The following is a 25,119-nucleotide window of genomic DNA, read 5'->3' on the forward strand; positions in this document are numbered from 1 at the left end:
AGAAATGCTGTTGCTGGTCCCTTGGTATCGAGGATACTAGCACTGCGATTCAATCGACGTTCGAGCCGTCCCACGGATGTTGTGTCAGGGACTTACCTGGTTTCTTGCTGGCCACAGGAGTACGTCAATGTAAAGCAAACAGTTCATAGCGACTCAGGCAATGAGCGGACGATCACTGTCGTATTGAAAAACTCCACCACGACACAGTCGCACAAGAAGTAACACGTGAGGACGCTCACTACCGCCCGTGACACCGCCGTGTCCCTCCAAAATATTAGAAAGAAGGGATCTCTCCCTGATCCTCACAACAGTCGGCGACAGTGGATGTCCTGGATGGAACAGAACGACGAATCATAGCTGAACACAGTGCGGCATTCACCAGCAGTCTGTGCTTCCCGGTCTGAGGCGTCTTGTCACGGTCCGCACGGCTCCCCCCCCCCCCCCCTCCACCCCGCCTGTCGTAGCTTCGAATCATCCTCCCTCGGGCATGGGTGTGTGTGATGTCCTTAGCGTAAGTTAGTTTAAGTTAGATTAAGTAGTGTGTAAGCTTAGGGACCGATGACTTAAGCAATTTGGTCCTATAAAATCTTACCAAAAATTTACTTTTTTTTTCATGGCATCGCTCCCAACTCTGCCGTTTGTGTTGTAGCGGTGACTCTCTAGTCCAGGTGCTCCTGGGGTCCAACGAATGGTGCCAGGATAACGCAGAATGTTGCAAGGAGTCCGTTACTTGTTATAGGGTGGCAGGCGCAAATGTGGGGGCTACAATGTGTTTTGTGCACAGTATATGGCGACCCTCCATTTAGTGGTAACACGAGGTCAATTGGAACCTTTACGACGGGTATGGCTGCCCCCACGTTCCCAAGCAGCCCAACATCGGATCACTGTCACATCCGAAAGCCTCATAAATCTGCATGTTGTACGATTAGACCAGTCGCAAAATATAGACCCACTATGCGGCTCCTTTCGAACTCTGCCAGCTGCTGATAACGCTGTCTCAAATGAGTAACGTTTCATCATTGTATAGTTCATAGCGATGACTCAGCACACGACGCTTTTCACGGCCATTGCACTTTGTACCCTACCAGGCCTGGTAACAACACTTTCAAATCGTCTGCATATTCACCGATGCTGCGGTACGTGTACGAACTTACTTCGACATCCGACAGTGTCTTTTGGATGGTCTGCTTTTTTTGTCATGCAGTGTGTATGATGATTGAATGTTTTTTGTACCTGAGCTTTTCCGTAAAAGTGTAAATATTTAATACAGCAGAATTTTTGTATGCGAGGGTTGGAACTTAAATTTTGGCAACTATTTATTCACAACCGATACAAAAGAGTTGTATGTTTGCACCTGTTACTGCCCTTCAGAGTAGTTACCAGCGTTGTGTAGAACCCGTTGCCAGCGATGTGGAAGGCGTAGTATACTGTTAGCAGAGCCTGTTCTGTTGATGGTGCAAATGGAGCGGTCTACTGCCTGTCTCTGGAACACTTCTGAAGCGAATGCCACGAAGTGGTTCCTTCATCTTCAAAATCAAATCAAATGATAAGGACTCAAGTCCGGGGAGTATGGTGGATTGTACAGTACTTCCCAGTCCCCTCTACCGAACAGAGCATCCACAGCTTCCGCTGTATGCGCCCGCACCTTGTCGTGCAAAATGATGGGTGGGTTGCGCAGAAAGTGTCGCCGCTCCTTTCGCAAAGCTGGTCGCAGGTGATGCTCCAAAAACGATTAGCAATACTGAGCATTGACGGTCTGCCGTGGAGGAACGTAATGCGTTAGGACAACACCATCACAGTCGTACACGAGAATCACCAACACTTTCACCATACTGGGGGTCTGACGCACTTTCGACTTCCGCGGCGTCTCTTAATGACGCGATTCGTTGGATTGGCGTTTCAGTTTTGGGTCGTTTGATGTGGCCCATGTCTCATCCATTGTTACGATACGGCGTAAGGAAGCCTCTCCTTCGCGCTCACAGAGCTTAAAGTGCGTCTGAGCAGCGTCGTGACGGATCCACTTCTGCATTTCCGTCAAGTCATGCGGAACCCACCGTGATGCAATTTTTCGCATGCCCTCAGGATGCGAAGCACCGTCATGTGCGCTAATCCGCTTTCGTGGGCGAGCTCACGAATCTTATGGCGTCGATCGTTGTTCACTAACGCGGCAACAGCATGCAGTTCTTCTTCAGAGACGCTAGGACGACCTGCACGAAGCGTGTCTGCCACAGTTTGCCGACCTTGCTGAAGGCTTTTAGCCAACGTGCGGCAATGACGATTCCCCGCAGGCCTCTTGAAGACCTTGATGACACTGTCGTGCTATACGGCTTCTGGCACATTCAGTCCTGATCCAACTCCGTTGTCCCTGTTTCGAAAACATAGTGACACCGTTACGTTAGACCGCCAGCTCACAAATGATCGTGTTTCCCTCAATTGTGCGCACGCCAGTGACGTGGGAGGGGCGAGTCCATTTGCTCGGAGGTAAGGTAGGTATGCCAACAACGTGCGCCTGAACGACAATAGTAGATTCCATTGCAAAGTGTCTCCACAGCAGCGTTGCCACTATTTAAGTTCCAACCTACGTATAATAATCAGTAGAATATGATATTTATAACAATTAATATAATAACCAGGAACCTTAATATACATTAATTTTAACAGTATTTTCTCTAGAGAATGCTGCACATGTTCAATGCATTAAAAGAAAACGGCATCGTGCAACGAGAAAGAGCTGTGCAGTTTCCTTGGCGTCAAATATATAATTACTTTTCATTTTCTGAATGTGTCACATAAACCCGCGCCTGTTATCTCACACATTTTCCAGCAGTCACAAACTTCGAAAATGGCTCTGTCTAAGTATTAACCCTACTGTCTAGTCACAGTTGAAGAACAGAGCAGCAGTTTTTAGGCGGTAGCAATTACCTCTTCTTCCAGTCAGATTGTCTCAGTATTTCTTACACATGGGCGCCTGTTTCACAGCGATGAAATGATTCGTTATCTTAGCTTTGAGCTGCAGTTTCATGCCCCAGTCCACCACTCGGCTCCCCATTTTTTCTCCCCCTTCCTGAACAAGTCACCTCTGCCTGCCTCCCAGAGGCTAATGTAAAAGGGCTAATTAGTTGCTTCGAAATCGTCAAGAACTATATTTGTAGGATGGATGTTCTCCTTCCCTGCTAAACTATGAAAACATCACCCTTGGGCCCCACCCCTGCAGATTCCCTTTTTTTAGGACCTCTTTGCCCTGAGTTTAACCTAGTGGTGAGAAAATTCACTCTCTTTTGTGTGCGTATTACCCACGCTACGCGTAGTGTGTTGGAGGTCTCAGAAGTCGTTAAACCGCCATAATAAGTCGGCTGGAGGATCCGCAAGCCCTCTAGCCCGGCTTAGCTGCCAGTCCCTGGAGACGTCCTTACTGCAGGAGAAACCTACGGGGAAAACCCACGCCACCTTGTTTACACTTCTCGCGTAGCTTCTCTTCAATATTCCAGCGGCACCATTTATTCCGGAGGCACCATTTCGTTTGCTTTCTGCGTAGTTAAACTGCTGTAACACAAATTCAGTGGTGGAACTGCACTTACTGTGTTCAGTGATTATCTAACGAGCTACCTAATATTGTTAAGATTAATTTGCAGCAATTCTCCTGTTTCATTCATCGCCAGTGTACAGGAGTGCCTGTAGGCAGCTTCTATATCTTCCTCATTTTAATCGATGCCGCTCTCTTCGCCTGTCTCTAAAATATAAAAGGTAAAACTTCCAGCCTGTTGGAGTCCCAGAACAGCGAAGGGTTTGTTTGATATGACCCACTGATCGCAGAGAATACACGCACACTGTAACCTGGCGCTTCCTGTACGAAGTTTCAGGAGTAGCCCTTGCGACCCTTAAACACTACTCCTGCAGGACAAGCACCATACGAAAGGAAACGCGCATAAATGTATCTGAGAAATCGGAGTTGTCACGCCGAGACTGAGGTTACAATAATTTAAATGATTTTTATATAAGAAATACAGTGAGTTTGTTGCTACAAATTGCAGAACACTCTATGCTGTTTTACTGTATCAGTATTGTTTGTTCAGTAAGGTTGGCAGCAAAAGGAAATCAAGTCAGTGTTAGTCGACTTAGGCGGCGTTCACACTGCCGGCCGGGCCGAGCGAGCCTGGCCGGGCCGCCGCCCGCTTTGGTATCAGACTCATGGTTTTGAACCGCGGCGTTCGCACTGGCGGCCGGGCAGCGACACGGCGTGAGCCTCCCGGAGCCCAGCCGGCGACATCCCGAGTGTTTAATATTGCCGGCGCGAGTCGACCGCAGGCGCGAGCCTGTGGAGCAGCACTACAGATTCTGCAGTACACGCATCACACGTCGCCCTTCTGCTTTCATCACAAGTGTGACTGCACACGTCTTTTATTATAAGATGTTACCTCACATTTCACAATCAGTGAGGAAAAGTTACGTTTATTATAATGATACATGCGAAATTACTTTTCTTTCATTTATTTAATCTACCCTATTTACATGCATTTACAACACTAGCTTGTCAGCGATCGCGGCATTGCCGCCACTGAATAGTTCACATTTACTTGTAGACGGAGGCAGATATGAGTGTCACTGAGGGACGGAAATGTGTCCCTGCCAGATGACAATGAATTGTGAAGTCATGCTGTGGCATGTTACTATAAGCTGTTGTCTGTGACATCTTTTTGCGACGTTCTTAGTTTAATGAATGCAGAATAACATATACATGACATTAACTTTTGTCCATCAATTTGGTATCAGAAATTCGGCTAGTATGACAGTAATTATGCAGTTTCCAGATTATGGAAGGAAGTAACCAAGGAGTGTGTTTCAGGTAGTACACACAAATATAAAATATTTTCCTTTATAGTTTTATTTGCTTTCTTTACAGTGAAATGAGATACACAAAAATACAGTAAATAGCTAAGTACTTTCAATTCCAAAATTTATTTTTGAAAGGTTTTTGAATTATTTTAAGTTGCATTTTTAACGAAATATTCAACAAAAGTGTTCCTGACAGTTTTCGAACGTAATGTGGGATTTCTGTTGAACGTGGCACCAGCTGTCTGCATATCAGCATTGTTTCAAAACTTTTCACCTGCAACATTGCATCCTTCTTTGTCAATGACAATATTAGGAAGTAGACAAACGCACTTGACTATGTGATCAGCTAAGTCAATGGATGTTTCAATTTCCTTCCTCAGTAGTCTCCATTTATTGGTCATTATACCAAATGCACATTCAACAATTTTTCTTGCTCTGGAATGCATATCATTGTATAGAATCTTCTCGTTGTCAAAATTTCTGCGAGGAAAAGGTCTCATCAAATTCTCTAATAAGGGGTAAGCTTCATCTCCCAAAATTACGTACGGTAGTTCCTGACACATTCCTTCAAGTCTTGTTGGTGGCGGTAATAACAGCTCCCCATTTCTACGTTTCTAATATAACATACATTCTTTAAACACGCCTTCACCAGACTGTTTACCGTAGACACCAACATCTACAGCCATACATTTGTAATTTGCATCAGCAACTGCTTGGAGTACAATCGAATAATTCTGTTTGTAATTGTAAAACATGCTGCCAGAAAGTTTAGGACATTGGACACGTATGTGCTTCCCGTCTATACATCCAACACAGTTTGGAAATCCCCATCTCGTATGCATTTCAGTGGCAATTTCTTTAAATCGAGAAACAGTTGGCGTTGGTAAATGAATAGGAGCAAGTGACTCCCATATGGCCATACAAACGTCTTTCACCACCACTGATACGGTGGACACTCCTAATCGGAATAACGACACTAGTGCATGAAAGGAGATGCCAGTGGACAGATACCTGAGGAAAAAATCCAACACCACACTTGAGTAACACTACTCAAGTGTGGTGTTGGACGAAGTTTTTACAGTTTTGTTTGCACAATAGATACTTACTTAGTCCATATCATTTCACAGTTATACAACAATAAATAAATAAAGAGACATGGCCATACTATATTCTTTCAATTAAAATAATGAAATCGAAATGCAAAGACCTGAGAGACAGTTACAGAAAATAACTTGTATAACTTGGCAAAATAAGGTCATGTGATCCAGCGAATAGTATATTAAAATTGCAGTTCCACTCGGGCTCTGTTCTGTCACATGATTTTCCTAAGTTCCAAGAGCTATGCACGTTCCTTATCAGTGGAAATAGAACCACTGAGTCAAAGGGCATTATCTCAAAACTCTCAGCCTGTCAATCTGCCTACCTTACAAGGCAATGAAAAGAATTCTGTGAGGTCATCAGTGGCTCCACATGATGAACCATCACCACTGCCAAGCGCTGCATCATGAAGAAAAAAGAAGAAAAAAGTTGGAAAATTCTGAAGGAGTATTTCTGCGATTCTTCGTTCAAGGCACAGCAAGACATTACCCAAAATGACGAAGCCAATTACTTACTAATGAGTCTCAGGAGCCCCATAAACTCTCTTCCCCTCAGAGGTGAGCGTTTGCGAAATTTAAAATACAAAAGCATGACTACAATTAATTGGAGGTAGTGAATGCTGCACAAAGTTCTACTGCAAACCAAAAAGTGTGTACTAACGAATCTTACCTTATCGTTATACACAAGGTTTCTTCTGCTGTTATACTTCTGCGAAAATTTGTATTCTGTTTCGAAATTTTGTCTCGAATGTTCTGCAGCACATACTGAAATGTATTATGATTCATTCTGTAATATGAATAAAATTTTTCAGGATAGTTTTTAAGGTCTTCATGTAACGAAAAAAAACTCTCCTAAATGTCTGTCGCTATTTATGGGCTGAATCCATAACCTCTCAGTTTTCTGTACTTCAAACCTCGAAGAGTTACTGCAGAGTCAAAACAATACCAAGAAAAGAGTGAAGACATTGTTCTACACGACAGAACAGACTAGCTGAAGGAGAGCACCTGTTGACTGAAGCTGCGTTTTCTACTGACTTGCTTGTCAGCTGTCGAAGGGTGAGGATTTTTTTAAATTTATTTATTTGGCCTCCGGCAACTAACAGCCATTTAGCCAAAGAGTGGGGATTACCTTGACAGTGCAGCGCAGCCCGCCAAGGGGAAAAAAAAGAACAATTTAACGCACATCTGTGTCGATCTACAGTAGTTTCATTAACTCTCCATTATTTTTTCTGTCAAAGTAGACAACGAGACTACAGAATTGCGCTTCAGTTTCTGCAGTAAACGTATCACAAACCTCCAGTTTGTTTTTGTGATTAGTTTAACACCAAATATTATCAGACCTATGTCATTGACACTTCTACCTGTACATGTACTAAGCCAAGTTGTAACGGCGCGAACTCCGTGGCTAGCGGACGCGGCACTGACGCCACTGAATAGCTCGCATTACTTGTGACCAGAGACAGATATCAGTGTCATTATCATTCCAAAAACTTTTTGGTACTTTTACCTACATTTCATTCGCAACAATGTATGGTCTAAAACGAATCTAACAATAAGCTACCCGCTACATAACTTTTTCACTACAAGATTTGTAAATCAAGTGCACAACGTTGACAAACAGCATCATTTCACAATGACTGTTACGAAATATGGAAAGATAAATGATTCAATCCGAAGCTAAGGTGTTACACTACCACGTGTACAAAAATCAGATTTTTTAGCCGCATACTTTCTTCAAAATCGGTTGGGAAGCGTTACGAAAATAAGAAATCACGCGAAACGAAAAGTAGACTTATTCTTTTTTCAAGACGTAAGTAATGCTTTTAAGGAAAAAACAAGTTAATAAAACGATGTGGCGAAGTCTCATATACCGCTAAAAAGTTTTAAAACATGAAAATCGGGGAAGTGGATTTTCCCCCATTTCGCCGTCCCGGCTCGGCGCGGCGCGCAATGTGAATGCACTGCACGTCGGCCTGGGCTGGCCAGGCACGAGCCCAGCCTGTGCGCGTCGGCCCGGCCGGCAGTGTGAACGCAGCCTTTTATCAGTCCGTCTGTCACCGACAGTCTCAGCGAAAAGTAGTTCAACTGAGCTTAGAACACGAAACCTAACGTACTAAACACAGGAGTGACTTTAATATCTATCGTAAAAGCGAATGGACTACATACTCTTGTGGTAGAAGAAAAAAGTTAGCTTCGGTCACAACAGCAAGCTGAGAAGCAAGCTACTGCTTCTCTGCACTCACGAATAGCCGTTTCCTGACTTTTTCACCTTCTGTCTGTATTGAAGCGTGAAGCTTCTTACACATAGACAAAGTCGTCCAAGCAACAAATTTGTGTACAACAATGTTAGCCACAAATGCGTTGCTAGGCACCAGAAAATTATGCAGTTTTGAGGTGATAGCTACAAGCATTAAATATGCCCCACCCTCAAATCCCGTTACAGCCACAGTCCTTATCTTGGTCAAACAAAATCCACGTAACATGCTTCCTTTATGCAGATGACAGAATTATAGCAGGTGAAGAGCTTTCTTTTACATTTCAGTTTATCGACAAATAGTCACAATTCCATGTCTAACCACGATTTCTGTATCAGAAAAAACTAAGTATAACATAAACCGTAAGTTTCTCTACAACTAGTATTCACAAACGACAAATATAATATGTGGGTACCCTGCAGTATTATTTTATTTATGAAGCGGTTTCCGGCTTACAAGATTATCTTCAGACAGTAACTGGTAATCGTCATCAAAAAGGATACAATAGCGAAGAAGAGCAATGCAGAAAAGTCATGCATAGAGTGTTTGAAGCAAAATAAGATTAAATGTTATCTTTCTACATCTACATCTACATCCATACTCCGCAAGCCACCTGACGGTGTGTGGCGGAGAGTACTTTGAGTACCTCTATCGGTTCTCCCTTCTATTACAGTCTCGTATTGTTCGTGGAACGAAAGATTGTCGGTATGCCTCTGTGTGGACTCAAATATCTCTGATTTTATCCTCATGGTCTCTTCGCGAGATATACGTAGGAGGGAGCTGGATTGCGCTATACAACTGCGCAATTAAATTCCAAGCTCTCCACAAATTTTCTGTCGATTTAGATGTTTACAGCAATAGTCCGCTGCAAATTCAGTCCACGCCGGATAGATCATTTCTAATCTGACGTATCCATTTTTTCCTTGGCCGTCCTCTAGGACTCTTGCCTTTCAGTTCCCTTTCAAATCACACTCCGTCCGAGGTTTGTTGGTCCATTCACTTGAGATAAACAAACCATTTCAGCCTGGATTCAACACAGGCAACGTCAAGCGTTTGTCTCACAACATACCTATATCGTCGTTACTTATTTTCCCCCTCTCGTTTTCTAAATCATACTTCATAAGAACCTCAGAGCCATCATTTGTATTTCGCTGATATTTCAGTTGGTTTGAATGCAGGTTTCTTGACTGCATGTAATGGTTAATATATCAGGTATTCTGTAGAGCATCCGTTTTGGTATTTGTCCAATAGACAACTTCCCAGAAGCTAATAAAACTATGCTCTAGTCTACTAGCAACTTCTGCAGATGGCTGATTAACTGTTTTTAATACACTGCAAGATAACGAAATTGATTTGGTGGATCTAACATTGTTTGTCATGCTAGAGTGATGTTAATACGGATACTCCGTCAACAAAAAGGCAAAAAATAACGTTTCGCCTGGCTTATCGTGAGACCAAATGATTCGAGTACGGCATTATGGTCTTTCACCTTCTGCAGTATCTCAGCTTCGTTTTCATCCCGTCTCAGAATACGGTCCGCTTGGGTTCAGAGTTGAGCCCCTTTGATTCATCTCGATTTTTCATCCACTACACAGATGAAAGAAGTAGCGGAGATTGTGTCACCTTGTAAGCTTATTTGTCCGTCGTTGACATAGAAGACTGCAAACCTTCTTTACTTCCCGTCTGGGCAAGCTGTGCAGTGACTAGAGTACATGTAAAGCTTGCTGGGACAGGGTAAATGCTAGTTACAATGAAGTCGATAATTCGATTGTAATATTGGTATTTTAATTTGATCTTCCCCACAACTGACTAAATTTAGATAAAAATGTGACTCTCTTTGTCCACCCACACACTCTTGAGAATGGCACATTAACAATTTGCAATTACGCGCCCCTATTACCGGCAGCTGCGTTGATAAATACTCGGCACCTCGCGAGGATAACTACCAGATCAAGAATATTAGGTAAGTTGTTGGAAGTGGTTAAGCGTGGGTGAAAATCTCACTTTTGAGCACACAAAGAGCTCTAACCGCAGAACTCTGCACGGAACACGCGTTGGTGCAGTGTTGTGATACAGACCGTATGTCTCCCATCGAAGACGATGGCCAAGACGCCGTCTCCATGTCCGTACCGCTCGATGGCTGAAGGCGAAGTCCCCTCTCACCACAATTCTCCCGTCTCCCACGCGTACGAAAACGCGGCGGAAGAATACTCTGTTTCGACCAGAGTCGAACGCTCTATCATCGCCGAAATCCCTCCAACGGCATTTCTGAGATCTACCTAATGATCGAGTAGGTCATAACGCCCCTAGGCAAACGAAATTCCCGTCTTCGCCACGTGTTGCCCAGCACAGGTGGCTCCGGATGCCGGGCTATCCCCGAAAGCGCCGTATTGTCCCACGTTTCCGGTGACCGCTACCTGCCGCCCACGGCAGCCCGGCGAGCATCTGCAGACTTTGCATTCCACAATTCTCAACTTCCAACGCTTTTCACCAACGCTTTAAGTTAGCAGCTCAATCATGAAGACATGCAGGGAATACTGCTCGAGAGTGTCTCATATTTATCATAATTCAATAAAGTCATGACCTGATGTCCTTGCCAGTCCCTTTATTATTAATACTAATGTTGGTAAGCTAACGTGTAAGTGCCCGTGTCCTGGCACCTTACAACCTTGCTGTACGTCCAACTTTGTCTCAATTCACTCTATGTAGCCAGTACTAATTAATCACAACTCTGGCAGTGATCGTACAACGTTTAGGCTTTACGAAGGCACATTCTATAGATCTGCTCTCGAGGAATTCCCAGGTTCTCTAGTTTTATAAAAGTCATTGAGAGATAATTGATGGTTCATGACGATTGGTTTATTTTTAAGGAATGTAACGTCACCAAAGAGGCAGTTCTGACGTTGCGTTTTGTAATAGAATAAAGATACGATCACCAGGCTTTGACGACCAGGAAAAAATGTTCGGCAATTTAAAATGGTGGAAGATGTTCGAAATCCTCAGGAAAATAGGTGTAAGCTGCAACAAAAACGGGTAATATACGATTCGTGGGAGAACCACGGGTTTTCGTAAATAAGCTGGAAATATCCGTGACCGTCTCTAAAATTCGCCAGTGAATGGCCACTTACCAGTTTAAAGCAATTCAGAGATGACATCGAAAATCTAAAGCAGGATGGCCGTTGGATTTTAATCATAACTGGCAAGAGTCCAGTGTCTTAAAAAAAAAAAAAAAAAAAAAAAAAAATCCAGCAGGTTCCCGCGAGTGACGAGGCGAGTGAATTTGAAGGGGAATATCTCCACCGAGTGACTCTTACAGAACTGGGCCAGAGGAAGCGTCTGTGACTTTCACCAGGTTACAGGCTGGTGCTCGCATCAGATATTTTCGTACGGCGCTCCTTATTCTGTCGCGTCAGTGCCCCTAGCTAGTTCACCGTGTTCTATCCCACTCAGTCGGTCGAGAGGCCTCTTCTACTGCCGCTGGTGGCCTCCTCCCCTCCCCCCCCCCCCCCCCCCCCCTTACCCAGCGCGAGAGAAGCGAATTCAGTCTGATGCACTTTACAACTTGGCTCTGGAAAGCATTCCCGAATTCTCAGCCCGGCACTATTCAGTAATCGCCTTTTGTGACAGCGAAACTTGAGCGGCGCGCGCGGCCGACAATGGCTGGCGGACAGCTGACGTGGGGCGGCGCGCGCAGAGATGGTCCGCAGAACTCTGATGGCCACTCGGGCGCGGATAAGCCCTCTGGGCGGCCGGCCCGCCCCCCGCGCATGCGCAGCGAGCGCCAGCGGGACGTGCGCAGAGCGAAGCCGGCCGCGCGAGCTCAGTGCGTCAGCTGACTGCGTCCCGTCAGCGCGTCTTGGCCGCGACATGCTGGTGAGTCCCGCCAACACCGCGCGTGCCGCACTTCTCCACTGCGAGTGGCTGGTGGCTGCCGATCAGTTTGGTATAGTTGCAACGACAGTGCTGCGACATATTTAGAACAAAAGTGTGCTTCGTTGTACCACGTAGACGAAGAATAGATAACAAAAAGTGACGATCGCAACCCCGCGGAGACACCGTCGATTGCTTTCGTTATAGACTCCTTCTCCCCAGTGTTGCTTGGTGTCTTGTGCGAGTTTCTGTAGTGCGTAACTGTTACTGAAACCGTCCGTGTCTTTACCTCCGTTTTGAGAGAGTCGTTGAACAGTTATTTATACAACCTGCTTTGCCTGCGGCGTTTTCATCGTGCTTGGTTACTACCTTCATTGGTGTCTGTAGCCTATACCGCAAGCTACTGGACGATGTGTAGAGGAGCCTCTAATATCCAATCACTGAAAGCATTTTTTATTCGAAATAAATAAAAGAGTTACGTATTTTTAAATATTCCAATTCAACGACGTAATGGTATGAATTTCGGTTCCTTGCCTACTGCTGGTGGACCGTATCAAACTTATCACTCCCTGCGAGCTCCCTCAGTAGAACTTCTTTTTTAACACACGTTAGTACCATCATCAGTAGGTGGTTCAGTGACAACAGAGAAGAACAGGTAACCGGTAAATATGTGAATTGGGTTGGGTGCAATAATAATAACAATGTCACGTCTGTCGATTCCGCAGGTGGATCATAACAATACTTTATGTAAAAGGATCATTAATATAAAGATACTCTGGATTAGCCCAGATAAAAGATCGATTCATATTTTTTAGTTCAAATTGTGTAAAAATATAAAAAATCTACTTTGTGGACAGTTGTACTAAAAGGGTAAAAAGCCTTTTGGCTTTGCCTACACCATTCAGCGATCAGTCGCACCAGTGTATTATCAGTCCTAACTCATAATATACAGAGTGCACCAAACTTCGTGCTGTCGGCCGCTATAGCGTGATTCCTTGCAAAAGAGTGGTACAAAAATGTCCGTTCATATTTCCAGAAGAAAAATGGGCTTCAGAGAAAGGTAATTTGCTAACACTAATCACATGTCCTTCATTAAATAAATACAGACACCCTTCCCAGTTACGGTAGTGGGTAGTTTCGCAATAGAATAGTCGAGTTAACGAGTACGAGTCCAGACCTAGGCGTATTTCTTTTCATTTTCTAATTTTGGGCTGCTAAATAACTCTGTAGTGGACATTGTTTAGTAAACGACATGTATCCTACAAATACATTTTTTAAATGTTGAGCATAACAGTTATTGGGCAGATATGTCAGAAATATTCATGAAGAGTAATAATTAGTTGAAAATTAACTATTTTACAAGTCATAGCACAAAAATAATTACAAAACGTAGCAAAGTGGAGGTGTTAAAGCAAACTAATTACATTTCGTAAGAACGACCAGTTGTAACATTTTAAGTAAACTGTCAGTGATATAATGTTTTCCACAAAGATGCTTGAAATCGACACCTCTTACATCTGAAAACATTTCGCAACTATTAATGTGTTGCTCCGAACTCTTCGATTTAAAGCAAAATAAGTTCAATCTAATGAAAACGAACGAACTCTCGTTCTGTTTTAGTACTAAATAGCTGCACGTCTTTTGAATAAGACTTGCTTTAATTGCTGTATTACGAATAAGAAGACATATATCATGCGATCTAAAATTAGAAAAAAAGCTACACATAGAGCCAGAATCGAACTCACCAACTCGTGTATTCTAACGCGAAAAACTACCCACTGCGCTATGCTCTGTTCATCATAAGAATAAACCTGATGTAAACAAACGCGATGATTGGTCAGAATCCGTAGCAGACGTACTCTGGTGTTGTTACGGTCTTGGAAGTAGTTCCTACGCGTGTGATACATATCTTATTACTAAGTTACGTTAAATGAAACTTTAAGATATACAAATGTGTTAACAGCCATCACCTTTTTTTTCTTAATCACGCTTTAGTTGTGTAGTTTTTATTTCAAAAATCGTGAACAGTCGGTCTCTGTACTGCTATGCTCAGATTGTCGCGTTGTTAATACGCAGTATAAAAATGGCTCCGTGGTGAAACACGCGTGTGGAACGCAGTTAAAAAGTGCCGAAAATAGGTTGTTCTTAACGGTTTTCATAAATTTACAAAAAAAGCATTGAAGTTATCCATGAAACCGTATTTGATACAGTTGAGATACATATTGTATGTATAGCGGGATCGGCAGCGTAGTAGGTTAATAATCTGCTGCAGTTTATTAATCGCTGCTTCAAGTCTCGCCTTGGTCATCCTTTTTTTCGTTCAGTAGGCCTACTTACATCTCGTAATTGTAAAATTCATTATCATTCTTTGTCAATATTACAAATCTTCTTGTTTCTAATTGCATATTGTACGCGAAATTCCTGTTTTCGTTTCAATTATAAATTCTTAATTACTGATATTTTATGAACGATTGTTAATAAAAGTTGCTCAGATTTAAAAAAAATAACAATTTAGTTTTTTACTACAAAAATGAGAAACTAAATACTCTTTATTTGGACTATGTCCATTTTTATACCACAGATGTAATCTCACACTAACCAGCGTGATAAGTGTCGTAAAAATATTAAAAACAATCATTTTCACAGCATCGAGCACACAATACAAATGCTGCATTTTTACATTTGCCATCGTACCATTGCAGTATGACTGCAACAGAGCTGATCTGTAGCCAAGTTAAGGGATTTTCTGCGAGGAAGAAGGAGACTGTTAGGCTGCGAGGCGTACTGGAACAAACGCACTCAGCTTTTTCACATGTAACTGCCGAGCGCTGGCGGGATATAGAACGGCACGTCATAAAAGTGGAGAAAATGTGGCGCCTATGCGGCTTTGTCGATTCTGTTGTTGATCGACTCGTTATCAACCTAGCGGATGACAGTTACAGAACCGAAATGTATTTCTCGGATTCGGATAAGGAAGGAGGTAAGAGATTACCAGTGCGCCTGTTAAGCTGTTGCTACGCATCATCGTGCCGTCTGTATGCGTGTAATACAACATAAAACGTATCCTTATTAGGGTGGAATAAATGGTGCAATGTTCATGTTTATTCTTATGGTGAACGCAGGATAACTGAACAGCATAGGTATACAGTGTTGAATGACTGCGGCCTCGCCAAGCTGTCTTTCTTTCACGTCCATTTTCCACTGAAAATATGCGCGGCACGAAATTTTGTAAGCGACATTTTGTACTGTATCTGCGCTGGGCTGTTGGTTTGCGCGAATTTTGGTATGCCTGCATATTTCATTTGGACAAGGATGTGAACAAGATCGGAGGTCGCATGATCAGATATAATCGTGTCGGTATTTACTGTGAGTAGGTGAAGGAAATGAATATGTCGTAACAAATGAAAATTTGTATTTACCGCTAGCATTAACGTGTACAACAACGCGGTCAAAGCGTGCCTACAGGTCTGACTTAACCATTTATTGTCACGGATGTTTCATTCTGTAACTTTAAAAGAAACAACCTAAGGTGGCCCACATCTGAGCAGGACCACCAGAGGAAAAATAAATGGTTCAAATGGCTCTGAGCACTATGGGACTTAACATCTGAGATCATCAGTCCCCTAGAACTTAGAAATACTTTAACCTAACTAAACCAAGGACATCACACACATCCATGCCCGAGGCAGGATTCGAACCGTAGCGGTCACGCGGTTCCAGAATGAAGCGCCTAGAACCGCTCTGCCACACCGGCCGGCACCACCAGAGGAGCATGCTGAAATATCCCAATAGCTCAAGCGGCTGGTTTTGATTACTGGCGTGTGGTACAAATATTCGGTAGTCGCGGTATCTTCATTACAGTGGAATGCAGCGTTTCTGAGCTTACCTCATTTGTAAAACTTAATTCGCTTCAGTTTATTTCCACCGAGTTTATCCATTTCATGTCACTGATTTAATTCAATTTATTTTGCAACATTATTGAAAATAAAATCGTGGCTCGTTGAAATGGAGGGTGGGGCACATTTTAGTCGCAGTCCAGCAGTTATTTAACCACGGTACCCTCTTGTACAGCCAGAAATACGCAGTATTCTGCCGTCATTTACTGCTAAGTGTACTGTTTGTGGATTGCTCGAGGGAAAAGGATAATCGATGATCCTCCGCGTAAGCTCTATTTTTTCCTCGTTTTCTCTAAGTGAAATTAGTACGGGAAACAACCAGTTGATTTCTTTTTTATCAACAGTTCTTAATATTTTTAATGTTGGCGGCAGCGTTCTTGTAACATCTCCCAGTGTTAACGTTGAGAATACTGTAACTCTCGCTTCCATGAAAAAAAAATACGCAAAGAATAGGACAATTCCTGTTTGAATATTATCTCTACATCTAATTTCAGTCTACTATAGTAATTCTACCAGGCAAACATAATTCTTAGAAATATATAGGTCAGGAATTATGCAAGCCGTCGCCCTTTTTAATGGAGTCCTCTTTCTACAGACTCTTCCAGTGAATCTCATTTCGGTATCTCTGTCCCACGATTAAATTTATGCGATAATTCCGTCTTAAATCTATCTAGATAGATATCCCTAGCTATTTAGGCGGTTGTAAGTGATTTCACAGATTGATCTGAATTGTATGTACACTATTATTAAAATATTGGTATAAAAAACACAATACATCATAATCTCGTTTTATGAATGAAAAAAGTTCTCGGAAATATTAACGGAAAAATGTTTTGGACGCCTATGACGCTGGAAATTCTCCCTGGCGTAGATATTGATGTACTGTTGATATGGGTACCAGAAACACAATATTGCTTTGTCAATTTGCGGCGTTGCATACCTCCCCAGCTTAAATTGGTAGCATTTTAGGAATGGAATCGATTGCGGTTGCTGCCATTTACAGTTCATTCGAAACGTGTAATGGACATGGCATTCATTTAATTTCTTTTTAGTGGTGATTATAGTGGGGGCTAGGAGTATAGAAAACCGTATGTCACGTGTTAGAAAATGAAAATTATAAAACATACCAGATCTGATATATTTCAAGGGATTCGCTCCGTATTACCCAACCATACAGAGCGAAATTCTTGAACAACGAAGGTATGTATGGCCACCTTTAACGCATCGATGAATTACACTGCTTCTGAAAAACAGTCCTTTGTCCAACAAGACACGACAAATGAAGCATACACAATAGCAGTGATTCGTCTCGTGAGCGTTGCGTTCAAGCGCGTAAGATAAAACGGTGGATTAACAGACGAAAGTCGGAGAGGCTTGGGTTGTCGCCTTGCTGCACCCACCTGACGCAAGGCGTGGGACGGTTTCCTCTCTCTCTCTCTCTCTCTCTCTCTCTCTCTCTCTCTCTCTCTCTTCCATCTGTAATGGAAGGCCAATCCGGGACTCGCCCCCATGCCAGGATAACATCTCACAGACGCATTGCTGCGCTGAAAAAAAAAAAAAAGAAAACCCTTAACTTCACAGACTTCGAGGGAGCGCCATATTTGAACCGCGTAATAGGTCTTTGGTCTTTATTTGTCGGTTGACCACATTGTTGTCTGTCATTTCTCCTTCCGTACCCATTCCAAATGTCGCCGGGGTCTGAATTTCTTACATTGCTTCATTGTCTGTGTAACCGTGGAATAGCTTACTATTACGGAGCACGTGCCTGAAGTAAAACCTTTTTATCAGAACGGAGAAAGCTACGCGGCAACTGTGAGACATCAGCGAATGAATCAACAGTTAGTACTTCACAGAATTATTATAAATTTCAGTGACGCATCCAACGGTCGGCATTAGACCAGGGTTCGCCAAACCACGGGCCGGATGCAGCCCGCGAGGTCAGTTCATCTGGCCCGCCAATGGTACTTCAGTGTGGTTCATAAAACGTATGGAACACGAGATGCTGTGATACAGTTCAGATTTAAACATTATTTACAGATAATAGGATATCGTAATATTATTATTACAATAATAGATCTCCTGACTGCCATGTACCTTAAACTTAGCATTTTCAATTTTAAATTACTGTATTTAGATGTAGTACAGAATTATGGTGGGTCCTGCACTCGTGATTTGGTCTGTTATCCGGCCGGCTTTGAAAAGATTTGGTGACGTCTGCATTAGAATTTTGAGCGCCCTCGCTCTGGCCGATGTGTGCAAAACAATGCCATTGTTTGTGAGAGTGAGGCTGTTAGTCTCATGAAGTTTGTTCGACGTTCTCAGCAACTGGGCACAAGATATTCTTCCGTTCGGAGAATTCACCCAATTACCATCCTTAACAGAATTCGGTTAACGCAGCAGTTGAAAGAAGCCGATCACAAGGAAAGATGACAAATGGGTAACTGGCTTCTAAGAGGACGCGTTTGCGAGGTATGTCATCTTAATGACGGGGGCCACTTCCACGTAATTTGATTCGTGAATAAACAGAACTGCCGTATTCGGGTGTCGGAAAATGCTTGCGTGGTCCAAGTGATGGAAATGCATTCATAGCGAGTGACGGTTTGGTGTGGCTTTTGGGTTGGCGGTACCGTATCAGCGGCCAATGTTTTTTTGAACATGAGGCACGGCAAATTGTGACAATTAACGGAAACCGATACCTAGCGATGATAAGGAATATTTTGTGGCCTTATTTCAGTGGAATAGACAGTCACTCGTCACGATAAACCATTGAGATGGTGTGTGAGCGTTACCGGATCGCCTCGACTCGCGCAATGATGACCAACCATGGCCGCCATGTCAAGTGACGTAAACCCTTAAGACTTCCTTTTCTTTGAGGTTATATTAAACCATTGATGTATGTCAGTAAAATTGAACATCCCGAGTTAAAAGACGAAATTAGCCGTTTTGTTGGCGAAATAGAAATGAGATCTTGTCTGGCAGTCTTGGCGAATTTCTGCATGCCAGAGTAGTATTCGTCATTAGCGAGACATTTTCCATACGTGGAACAAAAAGGTGTTACGAACATGTATATGCATTTTGTTTATGTGTTTTGACTAACTTAAGTCCATAATTTGATATACTGAAGAGCCTAGAAACTGATACACCAGTGTAATATCGTGTAGGGTCCCCGTGAGCACGCGGAAGTGCCGCAACACGAGTGGCATAGACTCGATTAATGTCTGAAGCAATGTCGGAGCGAACGGACACTTTGAATCCTTCAGTGACGTCCATAAATCCGTAAGAGTACGAAGGGTGGAGATCTCGTCTGCAGAGCACTTTGCAACGCATTCCAGATATGCTCAATAATGGGACGTCTGGGAGTTCGGAGGCCAGCAGAAGTGTTAAACTCAGAAGAGTGTTCCTGGAGCCACTCTGTAGCAATTCTGGACGTGTGGGGTGTCGCATTCCCCTGCTGGAATTGCCCAAACCCGTCAGAACGCACAGTGGCCATGAATGGATGCAGTTGATCAGACAGGATCCTTAGGTACGAGTGACCTGTCGGAGTCTTACCTAGACGTATCACGGGTCCCATATCACTCCAACAACACACGCCCCACGCTATTACAGAGCCTCCAGTAGCTTGAAAAGACCCCTGCTAATATAGCAGAGTTCATGGATTCGTGAGATGGTCTCCATATCCGTCTATACGCTCGATACATTTTGAAACGAGAGTCGTCCGACCAGGCAACATGTTTCCAGTCATACGGTGTTGATGGGCCCAGGCGAGGCGTAAAGTTTTATGTCGTGCAGTCGTCAAGAGTACACGACTGGGCCTTCAGCTCCGAAAGCCTGTATCGGTGATGTTTCGTTGAATGGGTCGCACCCTGACACTTATTGATGGCCCCTCATTGAATCTGCAACAATTTGCGGAGGGCTTGCACTTCTATCACGTTGAACGATTCTCTTAGTTCGTCGTTGGTCCCAGCCCGCTGTGGTGGCCGCGCGTTTCTAGGCGCTTCAGTCAGGAACAGCGCGACTACTACTGTCGCAGGTTCGAATCCTGCCTCGGGCATGGATGTGTGTGATGTCCTTAGGTTAAATAGGTTTCAGTAGTTCTAAGTTCTAGGGGACTGATGACCTCAGATGTTAAGTCCCATAGTGCTAGAGCCATTTGAACCATTTTGTCGTTGGTCCCATTCTTGCAGGATCTTTTTCTGGCCGCACCGATGTCGGAGATTTGATATTCAACCGGATTCCTTATATTCACGGTAGACTCGTGAAATGGTCGCACGGGATAAGCCCCACTTCATCGCTATCTCGGAGATGCTGCCCCCCCCCCCCCCCCCCCCACCGCTGGTGCCTAAATCTTGATAACCTGCCATTTTAACTGCAGTAACCGATCTAACAACTGTCTTCTATAGGCGAGGAGCCTACATCAGTGCCGTATTCTGCCAATTTACATATCTCCATATGAATCCGCATGCCTCTACCAGTTGCTTTGGCGCTTCAGTGTATATCAAAACGGCGCCCAATTTGAAGGTCCTTATTTATCGTCATCTTCTATGTGTAGTATCGTGTTCCCAATTGTGCAAGTCTTCCGAAATTACCGGTACAAACTTCTTGGACTTGAAGAGGGAGTGAGTACATAGTATTTTGAATGGGAACCCATGTTCAGGAACGTCATCCAAGGATGCAACAGAGCGTCAAAGTTAATCGCGCCGACGCTTGTAAATGTACGTATATACAGGGTGATCGCTTGATGATGTTTCAGACTTTGTAGGGTTGTGGAAAAGGATAAATGTATCATTTTGAAGTGAGAGTCCCTGTAGCGGAAATGAGCGAGCCGAAAATTATAATCCAACCTCTGGCAATGGAATTCATATGGTGCTAGCGTTCTTGCTAAAACTGTAGGGTAGGCAACGTTCAGAGGTGGCAGTTTCGACCAAAACAAGGAAAAAATGTTGAGTACACATGGGTCCTAAATTGCATACCTGAGGAGAGATGTGAGCGCTTGTCATCTTCGCTACTGTAAAACACATCTCTTTTACTGAAAAATTGCTCATAGTTCTTAAGGTATGCATTTATGAGCTCATGTTTCCAAAGACATTTTTTCTAGTTTTGGTCCATACTACCAACTCTGAAAGCTGCCTACGCTACAATCTTAGCAACAAGAGTAGCACTACTGTCAGAGGTACCAGAACAACTTTCGCTTACAACTTTTGACCCGTGAGTACATAATACTTTGAATAGAAACCCATGTCCGGGATACTAAAAGTCCTAGAAGCTTGTAACGAGAATTTCTGAACACCCTGTACACCGTTTGCGTTTGCCTGTGTGGTTAAACAGCGTAATGCAGAGCGGAGATAAAAATATCACACATTTTTACATCGAACTGCAGTACGCAACGTATTACCCCTCAGTGCTGATATACTGTGCACGAGGGGAAATGTGATCTTTAAGATTCTCACATGAGGAATACATCACCGGTGTTGTTTCCGGTCTGTTCATTCGTAATAATTCAATGACCACATTTTTCTCTGTCTCATCCCTTCATACAGTAAGCTGAGCGCAAGTAAAAGCAAACGTTGCAGTTCGCATATAAACATTTACGCCAACCCAATAAGAGAATGTTACATAGGTCGGAGGAAATAGGCGGTATGTGATTGGTTCGATACTGTAGATGTTATTTCATTGTGCATTCTGGCGCTAAACTCAAACTGCTTTGCGATTGCAATGGGGGCCAGTGCTGCCAGCCACACTAGTTAAGACGTTGCACGTACCTACAAAACACTAGGAGTCAGGGAGCACGTGGCGCTCTGGAAATAACTCTGATAGGATGGCAACTGGCCCCTATTACTCCATTCGCTGAAACATCAGTCAGGATGTAATTTTATCGGAGTATAAAAGCAGCGAAATAAAACGGAAAAAGCTTTCAACATTCACTACTATCGTGCAACTGTGCTAATTGTTGGTACTAGGCTAAAGCAAGCCACCATAGTCGAGACGGCGTTAAGTAGCCATGACAGGTCGTAGCACTGTTGCTAACATTCGACTGAGACACGCTAACGGCTGCAAAAGTAAAAAGTAGCCGTCTACAGAGCTGTGACAACACTGTAGCATTTACAAAATCGTGTTTCATTATTGGTTCTGGTTGAGGTAGGCCCAAGAAAGTATGGCCCCCAACCCGCTACAATTATCTGGGCTCAACCTAACGCCGACTCAATTACAGCGGGAGAAGTCTTCCGTTTTTCTGCCATTCAGAACTAGGCAGTCGAGAACTTAATTAAAAGTTCACAGCCTGTGCGTCTTTCATTCAGCTGTGCTGGTCGTAGCAGACTTCCTGGAAATCGTCACTTACGATTCCCGGGGAGTCGCAGTTCATTCAAGGAAAATGTGTTCCATCTTGTTTGGTTTAGCCCTGAGTTGAGTTCTTTGGATTGTTCGATAATTTCAATCATTATAAATAATTTGAAAATAAAAAGTGCTAGATAAAGATCACTTTCAGACTTTATTATGAATCGACTCTTTACTCCCGCATGCTTTCAAATATCGTCTGTCCACCTTCTCCCACGACCTGTTATTTCTTGGAATTCGGCATAGAACTTAATAATTCCATCTATCATCCATTCGTGTGTCTACGTGAGTCGCCCACCACCATTTCATATTCAACAGTCGTAGTAAGTCTCTCTTTCTCTCGCGACCATTTACGCTCTGTTTTTATGTCTCTCCACTTTTTCTCAACATATACATCTCAGTAACTTGCTGAGCGATCGTGAAATTTTGAATATTTTTTACTTCAGAACCTGAGAATTGTCTCACTTCTGTTATTTCTATTCCTCTCTGACCAGTCATCATCTCCAGTTGCCCAAAAATTCAGTCTCCGTGTGACTCTACGACGCCATCGTTAATTTTGCATGTTTTCTCTTCGACGGTACGATTGCACAGGTTGGCGCACGCAAAACCTCATCAATTCTATAAATTTATGCCTTTTCATTACCTTATTAGTTATTTCTTTAGTATCTAATTATTATATGTATACCTGTTTGTTATTTTTATCTGCTCGTGGCGGGCAGCAGTACGTCCGTAACTCGCCACCCTGTACTTAATTTTAGTCCCGGGTCTACATTAAAGCTTTTTATTATATTTGCTGTTGAACTTTAACATCACTAGTCTTATCAACAAATAACGAAAAGATCATCATCAAAGTGTAGGTGCGTCATATATGTCCCAAGAAAAATAGTTCGTTCTTCGTTCATCAAGTTTAAGGATCTGAAAAATTCCTCTATGTCCTGTGGCTGCTGAGACTATCTTTTGGTGGTACGGAATAATCAATGCTTTGTTTTCCGAATATCCCACATTCAATATCAAGTCTGGTTTACTAACATAACGTATTATAGAAACTGCATAGTTCCGTATCGTAACCAGCCGTGCATCGATGCACAATTTACCCATATACTGGTCGAATAATTACATAGTAGTGAAAATTTTCTGCAAATTCCCGAGAATAGTTTTGTAGTGTGACTACGACTAGCGTGAGCTACAGAATCGCAAAAAGAATTGAACGGCTAGGCGCGTAAGTTGATCTATAGTTCTAATGCTACGAATTTTTATTCTGTGCATTCATAGAGCTGAAATAATTAATCGTATTTGTGGTTAAGGGTAAAGCACGCTAACAATACACAGTTACAACAACGTACAGCCGGCAACATTGTTATTTGTATGTTGAAAGCATCAGTAAGCAAAGTTCCCGTAGCCAAGGACGTGGCGAAAGAAGGGTTCCGGAAGCAGCACGTTTTGTATTATCGAGAAGTAGGCAGGAGAGTGTCATGGGCATGATATGGGATCTGAGATAGACATCATTAAAACAAATACGTTTTTCGTTGCGATGGGATCTTCTCACGAAGTTTCAGGCACCAACTTTCTCCTCCGAATGCGAAAATATACTGTTGACACCGACCTCCATAGGGAGAAATGATTATCATAATAGAATAAGGGAAATCAGAGCTCGAACTGAAAGATCTAAGTGTTCTTTTTTCAGGTCCGCTGTTCCAGAGTGGAGTAACAGAATTATTGTGAAGGTGTTTCGTTGAACCCTCTGTTAGGTATTTAAACGTAATTTGCAGAGTAGTGGGGTAAAAGTAGACCATAGTTCGCTTTTCGTACAGAATGCTTACGGCTGTTGAGCGCTCAAATTCCGTACGTAGTACAAAATTGCGCGTTGTTTGACAGTTGTTCATGACTTAACGACGCAGAAAACATTTGCCGCCGGCCGCGGTGGTCTCGCGGTTCTAGGCGCGCAGTCCGGAACCGTGGGACTGCTACGGTCGCAGGTTCGAATCCTGCCTCGGGCATGGATGTGTGTGATGTCCTTAGGTTAGTTAGGTTTAAGTAGTTCTAAGTTCTAGGGGACTAATGACCACAGCAGTTGAGTCCCATAGTGCTCAGAGCCATTTGAACCATTTTTGAAAACATTTGCCTCGTCACAGTTACGTGTAGTATTGGACCAGCTCTTACTTTTCACCGGTCTTGATCATCACCTCGTTTACACACAGGCCTTTCACCTGTGGCTTCTTCAGATGTCATGATGTGCTAGGAAGGTCGGGAACGAGGTTCACTCTGCCTCGTGAAGTGACATGAGAGCTGCATCAATATGAAAGTGGTGGATCTGACACAGAAGCCGCCGAAGTAACTTCAAATCGAAAGCCTTGCACCGGAATGAAGCCCCATGACGTTTTTTTACGGAATTTGTCTCCCAGTTGAAGTCAAAGAGAAACATTTGCTTAAAGTGCTTCTCTGTGTCCAGCTCCGTCTTGTTTCGCGTCTAAGATGTACAACAGGTTTCTTAAACCGTTGAGTAATACACTGCGGTTCCACGACTTGACTAGGAAACAAAGCGATAACAGTAGACTAGCATACTTCCGGATGTTCTGCAAATTAATAGACAAGTGTAACAGTAAAGTAGGCCGGCCAGTGTGACCGAGCGGTTCTAGGCGCTTCAGTTTGGAACCACGCGACCGCTACGGTCGCAGGTTCGAATCCTGCCTCGGGCATGGATGTATGTGTTGTCCTTAGGTTAGTTATGTTTAAGTAGTTCTAAGTTCTAGGGGACTGATGACCTCAGATGTTAAGTCTCATTATGCTCAGAGCCATTTGAACCATTTTTTTTTAACAGCAAAGTAGCCTTTGTTC

At 43.3% G+C, this 25,119-nt stretch overlaps 1 protein-coding gene across 2 annotated transcripts in view; it reads left to right on the forward strand.

The window, feature by feature from the left end:
* Positions 1-25,119, forward strand: part of LOC126267510 (RNA-binding protein Raly-like) — a 750,937-nt gene that overhangs the window by 347,988 nt on the left and 377,830 nt on the right. Inside the window, exon 1 of one of the 2 annotated variants that reach the window (XM_049972809.1) lies at positions 11,952-12,058. The exons of the other annotated variant lie outside the window; for it this stretch is intronic. Coding sequence (XP_049828766.1) covers positions 12,053-12,058 — 6 coding nt within the window. The 5' untranslated portion in view covers positions 11,952-12,052. Of the gene's footprint in view, positions 1-11,951; positions 12,059-25,119 lie in introns of those variants that run through there. 2 annotated transcript variants of the gene reach the window in all.

Source organism: Schistocerca gregaria, chromosome 4, assembly GCF_023897955.1.
Source record: "Schistocerca gregaria isolate iqSchGreg1 chromosome 4, iqSchGreg1.2, whole genome shotgun sequence".
In the NCBI taxonomy this organism is placed as follows: domain Eukaryota; kingdom Metazoa; phylum Arthropoda; class Insecta; order Orthoptera; family Acrididae; genus Schistocerca; species Schistocerca gregaria.